The sequence below is a fragment of the Podarcis bocagei genome (assembly GCF_964188305.1).
Source record: "Podarcis bocagei genome assembly, chromosome: 17".
Classification (NCBI taxonomy): Eukaryota; Metazoa; Chordata; class Lepidosauria; order Squamata; family Lacertidae; genus Podarcis; species Podarcis bocagei.
The window spans coordinates 12,720,006-12,738,575 of NC_138143.1; the positions used below are offsets into that span (position 1 = coordinate 12,720,006).

Below are 18,570 nucleotides of genomic sequence, written 5' to 3' on the forward strand. Positions count from 1 at the left end.
CTCCCCGTGTTATCCTCGCAACAACAGCCCTGCGAGGTGGGTCAGGCGAGTGGCCCAAGGGAGCACCCAGGGATTGTCCTGGCCAGGTGGGGTGATTTGAACCCTGTTCTCTGCCCGGTCTTCGTCCTCATTTAGCCCCCACATGTGCATGACTGTGCATGACTGAGGTTTTCCCCCCTCGTCTTGGCTATGGTGTGTGTCTGTCCTGTTAATTAATGGGGTTCTGCCTTCGGAGAAGATGAGCCAGCCCTCAAGGAGGTGATTATGTAATTTGCTAGCAATTCATGTCCCTCCCGGCGTGACGCTGCGCGCTGACGTCACGGGGCTGTAATGGTGGTGTGCCTCGAGATTTTTTTCATGAAACAAGTGTGCCTTTGCCCAAAAAAGGTTGGGAAACACTGGGTTAGGAGACCATGAATAGCTGAAGGTGAACTTCAGACCTGAGTGGGAATTTGAACCTGGGTCTTCTGGGTCCTGGTTTGACATTAACCACTGGGTCATGGAAAATAAAATCCCACTGAGGCTAATTGGGGTTACTTCCCAAAAAGTGTGCAAAATATAATTTCTGGCTCTGAATTTTGGTGGCTGTCATGCAAAGAAGGAAAGGTGGTCGTCACCACCAAAGGTGGTATCATGCAATTGGATGGAGGAGATGATGGCTGGGCATAGTCCACAGGGTGTCTAAGCCACCGCTGCTATTGCCAGTGAAACTTCTGAGTCAGGAAATAGAAATGAATAATGCTTGCTATATTATAAACATGTCAAAAAAAAATTCAAAAACAAGGTTGATATCTAGTTATATCCACATGCCCAGATTTATATCTATACTATAGCATGCAAAACACCTGTGAGTCTGTATATTTATCACAATCAATTTACTGTTTTACATCCTATGGTATAACTTCCCCACCAGCTAAGACGGGACTTCGCAGCTCCCTTAATGGGGGCAGTGGGAGCGCTCCACCGACCACCCCGAGGGTTGCTGGCCAAAGAAATGGGACGCTTTTGCCACCCTTCTTCCTTAACAACCAGCAGAACTGCAAGGCACTTGGTTGTGGCACCAGGACGGCGATCTTCTCGAGGACGTTGCAGCCGGAGCTTCAGCCGAGAGACTCGGCGTGCATTTTTGCAGGCAGATGGCCCTCCCCGCTCCCAGCCCTTGCAATGGTGCAATCTAAGAGGCGGGCCGGCGGGAGGCCGATGCAGATTCGACGCCGGCGACGTCACAATGCCCGGGCTCGGAAGGCGCGCGCGTGCGCACTGAGTCGCCTTTGATCAGCTGCTTGGAGAAACAAGCGAGCTAGAGGATCGCGCGCGGGGCTGCAGCGTCGGAATCGCTTTTCGTCCGCCAGATCCTTGCAGGCATTGCGAGCTGCCGGTTCGGAGGGAAGAGGAGAGAAAAGGAGGAAAAGAGGGGGTGGGAAAGAAAAGAAGAAACTTGGCGTCTTGGGACAAGCCATGAAGTTCCAATACAAGGAAGACCACCCTTTCGAGTACAGGAAAAAAGAAGGAGAGAAAATCCGGAAGAAATATCCAGATCGGGTGCCGGTGAGTGGCGCAATCATTTGTGCCTTTTTGGTGTGTGCACGATCTTGGCTGGGGGTTTGTTTGGAGGCGGGGGAAGCAGGCTTGAAGATTTAAGGGAGGGAGGAGACGGGTGCCTTTGGCCTGCCAGGTTCCCAATATTAGAGGGCCGGAATGCAAAGGCTCCTGCGCTTTCCTGGACTTGTGGTCTGGTGGAGAGGAAGGAGTTAAATCCCCTGTGCCACCTCCCTCGTCACCCCCCCCCGACGCGCCGCCAAGCAAACATGGAGGCAGAAGGACAATGGATGTGTTAATGATGTCACCTTCAGAAGGAGATTCGGGAGCTCTCTCCCCCCTCCACCATCCCAAATGTTGAGATGCATCTCTTTCCCCCTCCCCTGGATTCTGGCCTGCTTTTGGAGCCTCTCCATCTCCTGGTCCTTCAATGCCAGAGTAATAAGCAGGCGACTGGAGCGGGGAGGACGCAGGAAAAGCAAAGTCATGGTTTCACAAGCGCCTCACGTTTGCCCCATCTTTTTCTGGCCCTTCAAAGCAATCCGTGATTGCAGTAGTGCGCACCTTGCTTCACAATTTTTCCATGACTCGGGATATTTGTATAAGCAGTGGCGTAGCGTGGGTTGCCAATACCCGGGGCAAGGCAAGTAATTTGCGCCCCCTAACCCGTGGATTTGCGCCCCCTAACCCTAACTCCCAGATGTTGCGCCCGGTGTGGCCGGCCCCCCCTGCACCCCCCACGCTACGCCACTGTGTATAAGCCGGAACGAAATGAGCTTCAATTCAGAATATCAAAGCGCAGCTATTACTGTATTATTTTCCTCCTTCCTCATGTGCCCCTTGCCGCCAAGATAGTTTCGTTTCATTAATGTTGTGTGTCTCCCCCCCCCCCCCCCGGTTGGCAGATGGGCAAACTGAGATTGCCTTACAGGAGCGGTTGGATACTTGTGTCGAAATACTCACAACCTGTCAGATGTTCTTGGCAACAACTTAGCCTGGGGAGTGGGGGTGTTCCCACATTGAAGGGAGATGACACAGGATCAGATCGGTGCAGCAATTTCGGAGGCACTTGCAGTACATCAGCCCAAGGGGAATTCCTGGGGAGGAATGCCTGGCATGATGATGGTGATGATAAAGCGGTAAACAATCTCAGAACTAGAAGAACAGACTGTGGAACTGAAAGGTGGAAAAGTAGGGGATTAGGGCAAGGCTGGAATAGGGCTGTGTGGGAAAAGCATAAGGCAGCCGAGTTTGTGGCAAGAGCTTTTGGCCTAGTATGGCGCTTCATTTCCAGGAAGAATGGAAGACGGATCCCGTCTGAGGCCTTTGTTTTTGTTGTGGTGTGACTGTGCAGGGCATTTCTCAGCTTCATGCAGGAGGTGTCTGGTGAGGCTCCCTCTGGCCTGTACCAGAAATAAAATCCACAGTGGCAAAGCACAGGCTTCATGTACCAAAAGCTACAATAGTCTGTGTGGGAAGATCCTTTGAAATGCCTGGCAAGGGTAGGCCAGAGCATCCTTGCGTTTCCTCTCTTCTGAAGGCTGGTTTCAGTTCCACCGGCTTTTCCACTGCAGTGCACCCGGCATGCCCCCTTTTCCTTTCTATAACAGATCCGTGGCCACAGCAGATGCTACTTAATGACAGACATATCTGCCAAGAGCCGGCGTTATCTTTGTTTTCTACAAAACAAGTAGGGCCTGCAACAAAATGATTGCCTTGTGGAAGGTTCCTGTTCAGGAGGAGCCAGCCAGCCAGCCATGCTTCCTAAACATTTTGTTCCATTCCATTCCTCTTCCTCTCCTGTTTCCTATTCTGCATCCTTGGTCATCATTCTGTGCCCTTTGCACATGCTCAGTTCTCACTTCACTGAGTCCCCTCCCCACACTACTTTTGCAGCTCTTGGGGTTCCCCCAAGTCTCCCTCCTGTGCATGGCTACATAATGATCCCCCCAGAGTGAACTTGAGTTTGCTATTCTGTTTATGAGATCTTTGCTTTCTGCAGCTATATTTTTTTTAAAAAAACACAAAATAAAACATTGCAGAATTTTAAATTCGGGATAAGAGAAGACAAGGGATGAGAAAGTGGTGGCGATAGCTGAGATGATACCTTTCAGCTCAAATGTATTTGTGATCTTATGTTTTACTAATGCAAGAAGGCTGCATTACCACCTAGTTTGTTTTTGTACTGCATAGTGCATGTCCTCTTGGACTGGTGGTCCAGGATTTTGCAGGGTCCCTGTGCAAGATAGCTTCAGTGGTCCCCCTTAATTTCAGAAGAAATAACGCAAACGAACAGGATTATCTCATTGTGCCTCAAAGCACTTTCCTTGGTTCTCTTTGCAATGTGAAAAATACATGTGCAGGGCCTTAGCTCCCCCTGGATCCAGCCCTGCTCCCCTGCCCCCCCATCCTTTGTCTCTTAACACACACACACACACTTTCTCTCTCTCTCTCTCTCTCTGCACCAGTTAGGTCTATAAAATTCAATATATATGTCTTGTTATATGAACTAGGGGAAACTAATGAAATGGACAGGTTTTCATGCAGTGACCAACCTAACCCCATTGAATGCCTGCTGTGGAAAATTAGGAAAGCTAACAATTCAACGGTTGTTGTTGTTTTTAAATTTGACTAATTCATGGAGTTGGGGGCATTTTAAACTTGTTCAGTGGAGGTAAATAAATATTCCATGGCCATGTTACTGAGACAAAGATTTGAGACTTGTTTTGATATAAAAGGTGAAGGATAAAAGTAGGCTCAAGTGAGAAATTTGCTAGGCGAAAGATGCAGTGTGTCTGCACCACACAGTAATTTCAACAAGCTTTCCCTTAGAGGCAGCCCAAGGAAAGTTTTTTTTAAATGGTGTCTAGATAGAGATATATTGGGTCAAGGACAGCACATTTTGGGTCAAGGACAACACATTTTGCCACCAGCGTATCTGAAAGCAGTTGTTTTGAAGTTTTGCAGGCAAATGTAAAGTTGTTTAAGTAATTTCTTTTGCAATATATTCAGAGTCACTCTGTACTAACACAAAATTAGAAACATTTGTGAGAAAAAAAATATGTATCATAATTAAAGTTCAAAACTGATTTTGAGGTTTAGACCCACTAGCAGCACTGTGTGTGTGTGTGTGTGTGTGTATATATATAATGCACGTTCAAAACAGCAGCTTCAATAGACTGAATGAAGTTGCATATGAATAACTCAGATTTATTTATATAGAAGTATCAGGTAGCCTTAGAAACTATGAAGAGGAGTCAAATGTTTGTGGATGTAAACAATCATCGCTTGTTGCTATTTTTTCTTGTTATGCGACTTGTGTTCCTACTGTGGAAAGTTCATGGGATATTTTCTTTCTAATCCAACTGAGGACCCTCATGTTGCTGCTTTACATGGCTTGAATTTTGACATGCATCCTTTCCTTATTAAGCTCTACAGGGAGAATTTGCAGGCACAGGGAAAGGTAGCATAGCTTTTCTTGTTCTCTTTGTTCTTATTTTTCTTCCTGCTCCTTTTTTTGTCCAGGTTATTGTGGAGAAGGCACCCAAAGCCCGAGTACCTGATCTGGACAAGAGGAAGTACCTCGTCCCATCTGACCTCACAGGTAAACAAGTCACATTTCGTAATCTATTTTTGCATTGGTATTTAAGGAAGGTTTTTCAACAAGTGATAGAGTTGGTGGCCTCCTCTTTCCCTCGGTCTCATTGCCTTCGGGAAAATGTTTTGTTATCTTCATAGCACAGCGTGAGAAACTCTGGTGAATGCAGTTTCATGGAATTTTAACTCAGTGGTTCTCCGCACCTTGGGTGAACGTATCCAGCTGTTCTTGAAAACAACCTTAACAGGTTGTCAAAATAAAAAAAATCCTTCCAGTAGCACCTTAAAGACCAACTAAGTAGTCTTTAGTTGGTCTTTAAGGTGCTACTGGAAGGAATTTTTTTATTTTGACTATGGCAGACCAACACGGCTACCTATCTTTAACAGGTTGTGTGATAGGAATTTTATGGTCTTAGATATATGGTAACGTTCATAAGTGTACCAACTATGCACATACATAGATCAGCACAGGAAGGCCAAGCTGGAACCATTTTGATTCCTAAACTGACCAAATGTTTTCTCTGCAAGGTCAAAGTGGGAAACCTCCCCATTGTCTCTTTCCTCACAAATCCTGTCTTAAGGCACATTTAAGATATGAATAGGGTGTGAGCCTGTGACCTGGCCCAGGAACTAAGTATTTATCACTACAAAAGAATGGCCAGGCTCCCCAGGCAATCCAATCAAGTAACCTGCCAGACAGGAGATAAACAACAATAGGAGAAACACAACATTCAAATTTCTGTTTTAGACCCCCTTTTCTGTGATATAGGTATGACGTATCTGGGGGGTGGTCTTGATCTACGGGGTGGCAATTTCAAAAGTCTTTATAAGGCCTTGCGCGCCATTTTTCTGGGTCCCTCCTCTCTCCTGCGGGTGAGGGGAGCACCCTGTTGCAACAGATCAATAAAGATCAAGCTTATTAGCTGCTTTGCTTCTCAATATTCTCTGGTTGGTCTCTGTTATTTTCTCCTACCAATAGGGAACCTATGTAAGGACTCTATATGGGCTCTTGGATCCCCCATAAGGGAAAGGGGCAATTTTTGTTTACAACAGTTGCCAGCATTCAGATTTCTCAGCTGCTAAGCATCCATCATAGAGATTACAGGCCATCCATCTGCTAGTTGTCATCCCCCAATTAGGACCAAAATAACAAAACAAAGCTAACCTTGTGGTTACTTTGCCCTCTCTCCCACCCCCCACCCCCCAGCAGAGAACTGTATCCTGGCCATTTATCTTCCATACCAAGTATTTATTCTTTTATAGTTCTATAAAACAAATCTAAATAAGATTGATCAGTGGGGAAATTGCAGTTCTGAGTTTAAATTTCACCATGATGACACTTATAACTTCCCTAGGTTGTATTATATGGGAATCATGTTTTTTTTAATAAAAAAAACCTAGCAATTTACATTGTGTGGGTGAAGTTAACAGGAGACACACTAGCGGGTTTAACTTACCTCTCATTTCTGCACTTTCTATATCACTTCCCCGCACAAATCAGCAGGATATTTTTTCTTGGGCAGAGGTGACTGACAGACCAAGAGTAGGAGCCATTGGCCTGGTCCATGTATCCAGTGCTCCCCAAGTAATTGTAGTTGCCTCTGGGAGTGCGTATATCTTGAAAGAGCAGAGCACTGGGTGGTTTGAACAGAATCTGCAGAAGTGTTGCAAGCCATCCGTCCAAAGAGTGCTATAGCACAGGCTGGAGGAATTTTGGCACTACAAAATAACAACAGTGCTTTTTTTAAAAGGGGGGGTAGGGGTACTCTCATTTTGTCTCAAGAAAATCGCCATTATATATATATATATTAAAAAATTAATTTTTATTAATTTTCCATTTGCACATATATAATCACATTATTATCCATTTCCTTCCCTCCCACCTCTTGCCTTTCAAAACTAACCTTTATATCATAGCATTTCATATATTTTCCAATTCTAATATCACTCATTACTAAATACCTCAAAATTTAAATAAATATAGAAAGGTAAAAAAATTCTCATTACACATCTTCAGATAACCCTACTAGGGTTGTTAATTGCTTACAATGATCTTTCAAATATTGAATAAATTTACTCCAGTCTTTTTGGAATACTTGATCATGCTGGTTTTGGATTTTTTCCGTCATCTTTGCCAGTTCCACAAAGTCCATCATTTTCATCTGTCACTCTTACCATTTTATAATTCACATTGGGAAAAATAAATACAGTAAATGGACAAAAAGTACCAAGATTCACAAAATGTTTAGGGGTATGCGTACCCCTGCGTACCCCCCCCCCCAGAAAAAAGCACTTAACAACAACTACACTGAACAGTCATGTTCAGAGGTGTTAACAGAGCTGCTTATTAGCCTGTTTTGTCTTTCATAGAATCATAAAATTGTAGTTTCAGAAGGGACCATGAGCCCAGCCCCCTGCAAAACAGGAATCTTTTGCCCAACACACACCACACTTGTCCCATTACGTGAATCATGTTCAGAATACAACAACACACACGTAACTGGCTGTAAATTAACATAACGTTATATATAATAAAAACTGTAATTTAATAGTTATATCAGAAAATTGCAAAGCACAGTTCCTGATGGCAATAACATATCATATTACCATTAACCTTCTATATGTTTTTGTTGTCGTGAAGTCCAAGGATGGTCAGGTCCAAAGATTGTCAAGTCCAACGATTACAATGTACAGTTCCTGTTGGCAATGCCATTTCATACTGATACAGTATCTTTCTTCTACATTGTCCTATGTCTTAAAAGTGTAACAAACGAACTTGCCTTGTGCATAGTCCTAAATCTTGAGAGTGTAACAAACAGAGCTACTTAGTAACAATAAGGCAGCTGATGATAGACTAGTTCTCAGGATATACAGTGGTACCTCAGGTTACATACGCTTCAGGTTACGGACTCCACTAACCCAGAAATAGTACCTCAGGTTAAGAACTTTGCTTCAGGATGAGAACAGAAATCGTGCTCCGGTGGCAGCAGGAGGCCCCATTAGCTAAAGTGGTGCTTCAGGTTAAGAACAGTTTCAGGTTAAGAACAGACCTCCGGAACAAATTAAGTACTTAACCCGAGGTACCACTGTATACCCTTGTTTTGCCCATTGGGCTTCTTCAGCGACAAGGTTTCCAGGAGATTTTTCAGTAGGTTTTTTCAGCCGAAATAGTCCACAGGAATGCAGAAGTTGCCAGTCAGAGACCTGACTATCCTTGGACTTCACGACAACAAAAACATATAGAAGGTTTATAGTAATATGATACGTTATTGCCATCAGAAACTGTGGGTTGCAATTTTTTGATATGACGATTAAATTACAATTTTATTATATATAATGCTATGTTACTTTACAGCCAGTTACGTGTGCGTTGTGGAATCTTTTGCCCAACATGGTTCTTGAACCCACAGCCTTGAAATTAAGAGTCTCATTTAGTACTTTTGTATCTTTCCCCTCAGCGATGACCTCAGGGCAGCTAGCAATAAAAATTTCAGTAAGAAACTAAAAGTGTATATAATAAAACAGGAGTCAGGTAACACAAAACTAGAACAATGTAGCAGGAGGATAGAACAATTTTTTTTAATTAAAAAAGTTAATGTTTCAGAAGCACTGGGCAAATCAAGTCTTGTTATAACAAAGCGTGGGAGTAGATGCCAGATTAATCTTCTGTGAGGAGAGTGTTCCAGAACTGGGGGGCCACAACTGAGAAGGACCCCTCTTGTCACCCTCCACCTCACTTGAGAAGTCCGGGGTAACCAGAATATGGCCTCCAAGAAAGATCTCGGCATGTGGACACGTCTATGTGGGAAAATGTGGTCCCTCAGCTATTTATCTCTGAAACTGTACATCAGGGGTCAGCAAACTTTTTCAACAGGGGGCCGGTCCACTGTCCCTCAGACCTTGGGGGGGGGGCGGACTATATTTTGAAGGGGGGGGAAATGAATGCCGCATGATTTCTGTTCTCATCCTGAAGCAAAGTTCTTAACCTGAGGTACTATTTCTGGATTAGCGGAGTCTGTAACCTGAAGCGTCTGTAACCTGAAGCATATGTAACCCAAAGTACCACTGTAAAAGCACACATTCTACTCATGTAAAAACGCCTGGCAGGCCCCACAAATAACCTAGAGTTGTGTTTTAAATAAAAGGACACATTCTACTCATGTAAAAACTACGCTGATTCCTGGACCAGCCTCAGGCCTAATTTAGAAGGTGATTGGGCCGGATCCAGCCCCTGGGCCTTAATTTGCCTACCCATGCTGTACAGGGTTTTGAAATTTGAGTGATTGCCAATATGGCTTTTTTTTTTACTCTTCCTCTCCCCACCAACTGTAGTTGGCCAATTCTACTTCTTGATCCGAAAGCGAATCCACCTGAGGCCAGAGGACGCCCTGTTCTTCTTTGTCAACAACACCATTCCTCCCACCAGCGCTACGATGGGCCAACTGTACGAAGTAAGTAAGAGGCTGTCATTCCATCCTAATGGTGGACTTCCTGGAGCTTAATAATAGCTTGTTGCATGACACATTCTGGTTCTGTGGGCAGTATGGAACGAAAGGCTGAAAACTTGCAAACTTGCAAAAGGCTGTAGACTCCTCCGAACTGTCTTAGTTCAGAAGACTGTCCCAAGAATATGGTATGAAGGCACAGGAAGCCACCACCTGGGTAAAACTCAACAGGTCTGGCCAGTTCCTGGCTGGAAAACACACGTACCACACTTTCTTCCAGGATGGGAGATGTGGCAGGAAACAAATGTAAGAAAATGCAGCAAAATAATTAAATAATGCAACAAACTCTCCATTAATCTGCAACCCCCTCCCCCCAAAAAAAAACCACCCAAAAAAACCAAGAAAGAAAATATTCCCTCTGAGGAAGGAGAATTAGGAAACCTAGTTACTAATTAATTATCTTGCCTGCCTAAAGGACATTTTCTATTATTAACCAAACAGTGAGGTATCATCCTCCAGGGCAAGCTATTAAGGTCATATCCTGGAGATGCTTAGACTAAACTTCTGAATTAATTCCTGGGCTGATCGGTAGCCAAATTCAGCTGAATAGCTTGTGTTGCTCAGAGTTTTCCTTGGAACGCAGTACCATCTGATATCTAGAGTGATGCCGGCCCGTCTATAATTAAAAGATATTTCAACATCAAGAGGAGGAGAAACTTTGTCAGTGTCAGAGAAATGATGATGATGATGATGATGATTTGTACCCTGCTCATCTGGCTGGGTTGCCCCAGGCACTCTGGTGCCCATTAGTGGTCCCAGATGAACATTTAATTTAAAAAACAAACTCGGAGTACTATATTATCGTGTTACCTGTTTGGTGGAAGCTGTATGGAAGAATTTCAAGCTAGAAATCAAGTTACCACATAGGTCATTTATGGAGAAGCGATGTTCTAGAGCAGAAGGGCACACTGTGCATAGATACAGTAAGCTTGGGTGGTGTACTTTGCTTTAATAGAACTCATATTTTGTAAATCTAGAATAAGAGGCAGGGAGAGAGAGAGTTGTCCTACACCCACATGCCCATTTCTCTATTGCACATTGTATTGTTTTATAAGTAAAAGAGCAAGCAGAAAAGAAGTGCAAATCTCCTTTGTGGAAAATAATTTATATCACTTCCATGCCCTGCAAATATTGAGAAGAATCTTATATGTTTCTTGTGCAGCTCAGTTGTTTTGTGTGAGCATTTGGAAGAAGACCATGCTGGATCATACTAGACAGATAGGGAGATTTATGGTTCCTGGTAGTTTTCTTCCTCTGTTGGATAAGGATAGATACTCTGGAAATGGAGGAAATACAGGTGAAACTCAGAAAATTAGAATATTGTGGAAAAGTTCATTTATTTCAGTAATTCAACTTAAAAGGTGAAACTAATATATGAGATAGACTCATGACATGCAAAGCGAGATATGTCAAGCCTTTATTTGTTATAATTGTGATGTTTATGGCGTACAGCTGATGAAAACCCCAAATTAACAATCTCAGAAAATTAGAATATTAAATGAAATCAGCAAAACAAGGACTGCAAATAGAGCAATATTGGACCTCTGAGAAGTAGAAGCATGCACATGTACTCAGTACTTGGTTTGGGCCCCTTTTTTGCTGATTTCATTTAATATTCTAATTTTCTGAGATTGTTAACTTGGGGCTTTCATCAGCTGTACGCCATAAACAACACAATTACCGTATTTTTTGCTCTATAAGACTCACTTTTTCCCTCCTAAAAAGTAAGGGGAAATGTGTGTGCATCTTATGGAGCGAATGCAGGCTGCGCAGCAATCCCAGAAGCCAGAACAGCAAGAGGGATTGCTGCTTTCACTGCACAGCGATCCCTCTTGCTGTTCTGGCTTCTGAGATTCAGAATTTTTTTTTTCTTGTTTTCCTCCTCCAAAAACTAGGTGCGTCTTGTGGTCTGGTGCGTCTTATAGAGTGAAAAATACGGTATAACATATCTCGCTTTGCATGTCATGAGTCTATCTCATATATTAGTTTCACCTTTTAAGTTGAATTACTGAATTAAATGAACTTTTCCACAACATTCTAATTTTCCGAGTTTCACCTGTATTTTTAGCTATCGTATAGATTGGCAGCCACCAACTTTCCTCCTTGAGTTCATCATCTGTTTTAAAAGCTCTTTCTGCTAGTGCCCATATCCTGAGCTCTCTCACTGGTAAAAGAAATAATACCAACTGTGGATTGCAGTATTATGAATTCCTTCCTACTGCTGTAGATTTAAGCACCTCCTTCAGAACAACAACCCTGCTCTGGACGGCCATCTCTTCTGTCAGTACAGTATGGCCTTTCCTCTAGCTGCATACACTACACTGCTTTTGCGTGGGCGTCTTACAATCCTTGTTAAATGATAATGAAACCATTCTAGCAGGAGTGCTGCAATGTCATCTTACCTGGGTCAGGAGCTAATCAGCTTAATTGATCTTTAATTGATCAACATTATTTATTTATTTTATTGGGTTTTATAAACAACTGACCAACATTTTTGGAAGAACCAGCATAGCTGTAGTTTTGTCATTTTGCCTCAAGTTTCAAGCATGATGCGCTGGTTCTCATCTAATCTGAAACCAAAGTTAAAAATAAATAATGGTTTACCGCAAATGGGCAGTGTGCTGATGCGTGCTGTCTTAAAATGCCACGGTGCTGTTCCACCACTTCTCCTTTTAAGTACATGGGAGGAAACAAACAAGCTTTCTGGTTTAGCGTCATGTGCAAACCACAAACAGTAAGCCAGGAACAAATCTAGGCTTCCTTTCATGGTTTCTTTGGAGATAAACAAATCAGACACTGGTCAGTGCTGTGACTTGTTTCCTTCTGGCTGCCAAAAAGGATGAACCGGTTGAGGAGCAAAGCAGCCACAATATTAGAGTAGCATGCAACAACACACTGAAAATTTGTTTTAAACCGTGGTTTATTTTTAACTATGGTTTTAGCATTGCATGTGAACCAGCTCAGTATAAATCAGTTTCCCACACTTGGGTCTCCAGCTGTTTTTGGACTACAATTCCCATCATCCCCTGACCACTGGTCCTGCTAGCTAGGGAGGATGGGAGTTGTAATAACAGCTGGAGACCCAAGGCTGGGAAACCCTGGTATAAATGAACCTTTCCAAACTGGCAACTACAGATGTACCCATCTAGTCAAAGTTGGGAACATTTGTGTTCCGCTGATTTCAAAGGAACATTCTAACTCTCCCAATAAACCATGGGGATTAAAAATATTTACCTTCAGCTGATCTGTGCCCTTGTTTTATCTTAAATGCAAACGAAACAAACAAAAACAGGAAAGCTTAAACAGCTTGCATTTCAGTCATGAATCCAAATGATGGATTTGACTTTGGAGAAGTCTCCCAGCCTTTGTTCTCCATCTGAAAATGGGGGTAACATGGAAGGGTTAAAATGTATTGTGATTGGGGGTGGGGAATGGATATTATTGGGGAATAGTCTAAAAAAAAAATAATGCAATTTTACTGCTGAAACTGGGGACGCGGGTGGCGCTGTGGGTAAATCCTCAGCGCCTAGGGCTTGCCGATCGCATGGTCGCTGGTTCGAATCCCCGCGGCGGGGTGAGCTCCCATCTTTCGGTCCCAGCTCCTGCCCACCTAGCAGTTCGAAAGCACCCCCGGGTGCAAGTAGATAAATGGGTACCGCTTTCTAGCGGGAAGGTAAACGGCGTTTCCGTGTGCTGTGCTGGTGCCGGCTCGCCAGAGCAGCTTCGTCATGCTGGCCACGTGACCCGGAAGTGTCTGCGGACAGCGCTGGCTCCCGGCCTCTAGAGTGAGATGGGCGCACAACCCTAGAGTCGGACACGACTGGCCCGTACGGGCAGGGGTACCTTTACTGCTGAAATTTAGCAGGCTGTCTAGCAGAAGACTCTCTGGGAGCAATGTGTAAGCTGTTTTGAGTTCTCAAATGGATATCAATATAAGAACAGGGTAGCCTGACTATCTAAAGAAGTAAAAAGTATTTTCTCCCTTAGGTTTACTACCCTCTTCAGTCAAATTGGGACTTTGTAAATGTTCTTCATAGATACATTAACTTCTTTAGCTTCTTTCGCCACCTTCCCCCCCCAAAAAAAAACCCCTTCTTGCCTAGATCTCATTTTTAATTTAAGTTGGGGTTTTTAAAAGGTGGGCCTTCAGGTGAGTTGTGCACAAAGGCTAGCATGCTTTTCACACCTTTGCATATTTTTTATGACCTCTCCAAGAGGTGCAAGATTCCAGAGGCTCCAGGCATTCTTACCCAGGGTTTGTTTTCCTTTGGGGAATGAAGCACAGCAGAGACTGCGGTGTCTTTATGATAGATGGCTTATTTACACATATCTATAGCATCAGCGGGACGCGGGTGGCACTGTGGGTTAAATTGCAGAGCCTAGGACTTGCCGATCAGAAGGCCGGTGGTTCGAATCCCACTACGGGGTGAGCTCCCATTGCTCGGTCCCTGCTCCTGCCAACCTAGCAGTTCTAAAGCACATCAAAGTGCAAGTAGATAAATAGGTACCGCTACAGCGGGAAGGTAAACGGTGTTTCCATGCGCTGCTCTGGTTCACCAGAAGCGGCTTAGTCCTATTGGCCACATGACCCGGAAGCTGTAAGCCGGCTCCCTCGGCCAATAAAGCGAGATGAGCGCTGCAACCCCAGAGTCGGCCACGACTGGACCTAATGGTCAGGGGTCCCTTTACCTTTACCTTACAGCATCAGCACCCCAAGAGGGTCTTGTTTCTCCCAGAGCCTTAGATTCAAACAGAAAGCAAACATTGCTCTCAAGCGTTGCTCTGACTCTTTCTCTCTCTAGCTTGCTGCTTTACTTCTGGGTCATATCGCTGCCAAACTGCACTCCAAATGCTGGCTTTGTCTTCAAACTGACCATGAGCTTGGGTGTGTGTGTGTGTCATCCATTTAGTGGCTCACAAGAGCCCTTTTCCTTGGTTTCCATTAATGGCCCATCACAGAGCCTATCTCCCCCAACAAAGGAAGCTAGGCTGGCTTATCTTTTAACAGTTGCTGGATCCAAAGGTTTGAAGGATCTCTCCATACAGCCTATCTCCTCCTCCACGCCAAGGAATAACATTGGCTCCCAGCACGGTTCCCAGCACAATTCAAAGTGCTGACAGCAGGGGGAGAACTGGTGGCAGCTGGTGCCTACTAGACCCAATGGAGCTATCAAGAAGTCATAGGGATGTGGCCAATGAGAGCTCACGGGGGCATGGACCAGTTTTGGTTTTCTCCCCATCATCCACCCTTGCAAAGATATTGCAAACATTTAAGCATTGCTGTTTTACAAATAGCTTGCACCTAGCTAAATGGAAAAACATCTTACTTTGGTTCAGAATGTGGGATGACCAGCCTCATTTGACCAGCATTCTTGAGCCTAATTCAAAGTGTTGGTGCTGACCTTTAAAGCCCTAAACGGCCTCAGCCCAGTATACCTGAAGGAGCGTCTTCAGCCCAGACACTGAGGTCCAGCTCTGAGGGCCTTCTGGCGGTTCCCTCACTGCGAAAAATGAGGTTACAGGGAATCTGGCAGAAGCCTTTCCCAGTAGTGGTGCTTGCCCTGTGGAACACCCTCCCATCAGATGTCAAGGAAATAATCAACTATCTGACTTTTCGTTAGAAAACATCTGAAGGCAGCCCTGTTTAGGGAAGTTTTTAATGTTTGATATTTTATTGTGTTTTTAATATTCTGTTGGGCGGGGTATAAATAAATTATCATTACAGTGGTACCTCGGGTTAAGTACTTAATTCGTTCTGGAGGTCTGTTCTTATCCTGAAACTGTTCTTAACCTGATGCACCACTTTAGCTAATGGGGCCTCACGCTGCTGCTGCGCCGCCGGAGCACGATTTCTGTTCTCATCCTGAAGCAAAGTTCTTAACCCAAGGTACTGTTTCTGGGTTAGTGGAGTCTGTAACCTGAAGCGTATGTAACCTGAAGCGTATGTAACCTGAGGTACCACTGTACAGTCATACGGTGTTATGGACGCTTCAGGTTACGTGTTTTCGGGTTGCATACCACGGGAAACCTGGAAGTACTGGAATGGGTTACTTCCGGGTTTCGCTGCTTGCGCATGCGCAGAAGCACCAAATCACACCGGCGCAGACGTGGCACTTAAGGATCCGAACACGGCCGGTTGCGGATGTGACTCCGTCATGGATTATATCCGCAACCCAAGGTTCCACTGTATTATTATTATTATTATTATTAATTTAGATTACAATGATGTTGACTTCTGCTCCTCTCTTTCCTCCCACCCCACATTTTTATTTCCCCAGGATAATCACGAGGAGGATTATTTTCTGTATGTGGCTTACAGTGACGAAAGCGTGTACGGCAAATGAGCCCCTCGGCCGCTGTCCTCACAGTTGCGATGGCCTGAAATGACTGTTCTGGGAGGGTGTTTCTGCGTCAGACAGAAGCAAGAAGAGGGAGGAAGAACTGGACAACAAGCCACATAATCTCATGCCATCATTCCTTGCACCTTTATTTTAAATTAATTATTACTGTTGTTTTATTTAATCCGTTGGGGGAAAGAATAGTTGGTGTTTTGCGGCGGTCAGGGCTTTGGGATGGAGAGATCTGTTTGCCAAGTTCCCACCTTCCATTACACTGCCTGGCTCTTCCATCAATGCCCAGTGAAAGGAGAGGATGCTACCAAGTGATATTGTCGGAACTGCCAAAGGGAACTGTGGCTCTCCCCATAGCAACTAATCTTTATTTTGCCTATTTTTTAAAGACGGCAGCCCCCTCTCCTGTGCATGAAGGAGATATTAATTTCTGTTAATTTGTGAGCCTTTTCTGCCCACCCTTTGCCCTCCTTTCCTTGACCCTGATCCCAGCGGTACGTGTGCACCCCTCTCCCGTCTTCCTGATGTGTAACATCTCTGATTTGAGTTCATCCCTCACTCTAGCGGCATGTCAGCCTCCTATAAGCAGAACCATGCAGATGCCATGCAGTATGGAAAAAACCAGCTTCCTAAGCAGTTTGGCTAACTTAGAACAATGACAGCACGTCCCTTTCTTTCACGGTGTTACCAATGAATTGGACCTTGGGCGTCTATCCTATATTGCATTCTGCACGAGTGTTTTGTGATGTTCGGTGTCCTTGCTTGCCAGTGAAAGGCTGCTCTCTGCTAGGTCACCATCCTGATACCTGTCTTGTGTTTCCTTTGCTGCTATCAATTCAATATGGAAAGGGGGAAAAATATTGGGATTAACCTGCACCCACAGCCTTGCCTCTAAGCATATATTCTGCAGTCCTTTTGTGAAAACAGTTGTGTTTTTTTCCTAAGGAGAGCGGCACCACTCTCCCACATCCCTGACAATAGCCATCAATATTGAAAAAGAGTTTGCCCAAAGTAGGTATTTATGCTGCAGGGGCCACAGCAGTTTCTTTGTGACGGTAGTATTGGTCTCCCTCTCTCTTTACACTGGTTGCTCCCCGTCGAGAAATCATGGTGAAATGTAGGACGTTTTGTGTTGTGGCTTATCTTTTTCATTGCTCCCGATGGTTAGATTTTGTAGTTGTGTAGCAACTGAGCATATTTAGAAGAGAGGCGAAGGATGAACAAAGGATGGCAGCTACATAACCTTAGACTGGAGAAGAAAAATGATTGCCTCTGGAATCCTGAACTCTTTAGGTGACACCTATTCTTGAGAAATGTCTGAGTTTATGGAAACTGGTGACATGCCCGCCTCTGCTTCTCTGTTTAACTCCTCCCCCTGCTCATAGCTTTATAGCGTCATTCCTACAAGAATATCACCAGATGGCAAGGGGCCTAGTGGACCAGAACTCTCTTAGGCAGGGGCCAAGGATTTGAAGGGATGGCGAAGAGTTGAAATTGAAATTGCACAGCTGGGGAGCGGAAGTGACACAAAGAGCTGGAGGGATACCTGTTAGTTTCGGTGTGTCTTGCCTGGATGCACTCCTTGTGGGAAGACTGGTTCTGCTTAGTATGCCAAGTTCCTTCCAGTACAAATTTCAGTTGGCTCCACTTCCGTTTCCTCAGCCTTCCTGTCTTTCAGGATGTCTTCAAGAGTCACATTCCGAATTCTTACAGGTCAGGCAAGTCCGGGGTGAGTCAGGGCATGGCTGCATGTGCGATTGTGTGCACCAGTGTATTCCCTCCCTCATCTCTGCTTGGGGAAATATAATGGATGTTGAAAGAGACTATGATCTACCCCTTTCCCCCAATGCTGCTGCTGGTCTTTAACTGACGTTCATGGGCTCTCAACATACCCATTTCTTACATATGAAGGATTACGTTTGAAGGTTTTTTATTTAAAACGGATTGTGGCGTTTACTTTTCATTTTCGCTTTTCTCCAGTATGTAAAACGCAGTGTTGATTATACTTTGTCATTAACTCCAACCAGCTTCAGATTCCTGTAAGATAAAATCCATGTCACATCGGCTCAAATCAATAAACACACATTTAAAGATCTGAGAACCAGAGTGGAATGGTAATTTTGTTATGCATTTGACTTAGGCCGGGAACTCTTATTTAAGTGTTAACAGCTTGCCAAAGAACTTTGAATCATTCCGGTTTCAGCTCATGTTTGTGTTCATCTATGGCTGCTGCACAGTGGTACCTCTGGTTGAGAACGGGATCTGTTCCGGAGGCCCGATCGCAACATGAAAAGAGCGCAACCTGCAGCGTCGCGTCTGCGCAGGTGGTGATTCGCTGCTTCTGCGCATGTGCATGATGTAATTTTGCGCGTCTGCACATGCGCGGGGGGCGTAACCCGGAAGTAACCATTTCCAGTACTTCTGAGTCGCTGCGGGACGTAACCAGAAAGAACGTAACATGAAGCGAGCGTAACATGAGGTATGACTGTATTTGGGAGCACTGAGAATATCGGTAACAGGTATTCTACCCTTGTTTTTGAGGCAGTGTGCTTCTGGGTATCAGTTGCTGGAAGCAGCGG

General features: G+C 44.5%; 1 protein-coding gene across 1 annotated transcript; it reads left to right on the forward strand.

Annotated features, from left to right (window-relative positions):
• Positions 1–1,252: 1,252 nt before the first annotated feature.
• GABARAPL1 (GABA type A receptor associated protein like 1) lies at positions 1,253–18,092 on the forward strand. The gene is made up of 4 exons (XM_081177113.1): positions 1,253–1,548; positions 5,065–5,143; positions 9,469–9,587; positions 15,920–18,092. The coding sequence occupies exons 1-4, from the start codon at positions 1,459–1,461 to the stop codon at positions 15,983–15,985; spliced, it is 354 nt and encodes a 117-aa protein (XP_081033239.1). The 5' UTR covers positions 1,253–1,458; the 3' UTR covers positions 15,986–18,092.
• The last annotated feature ends 478 nt before the right edge of the window (positions 18,093–18,570 follow it).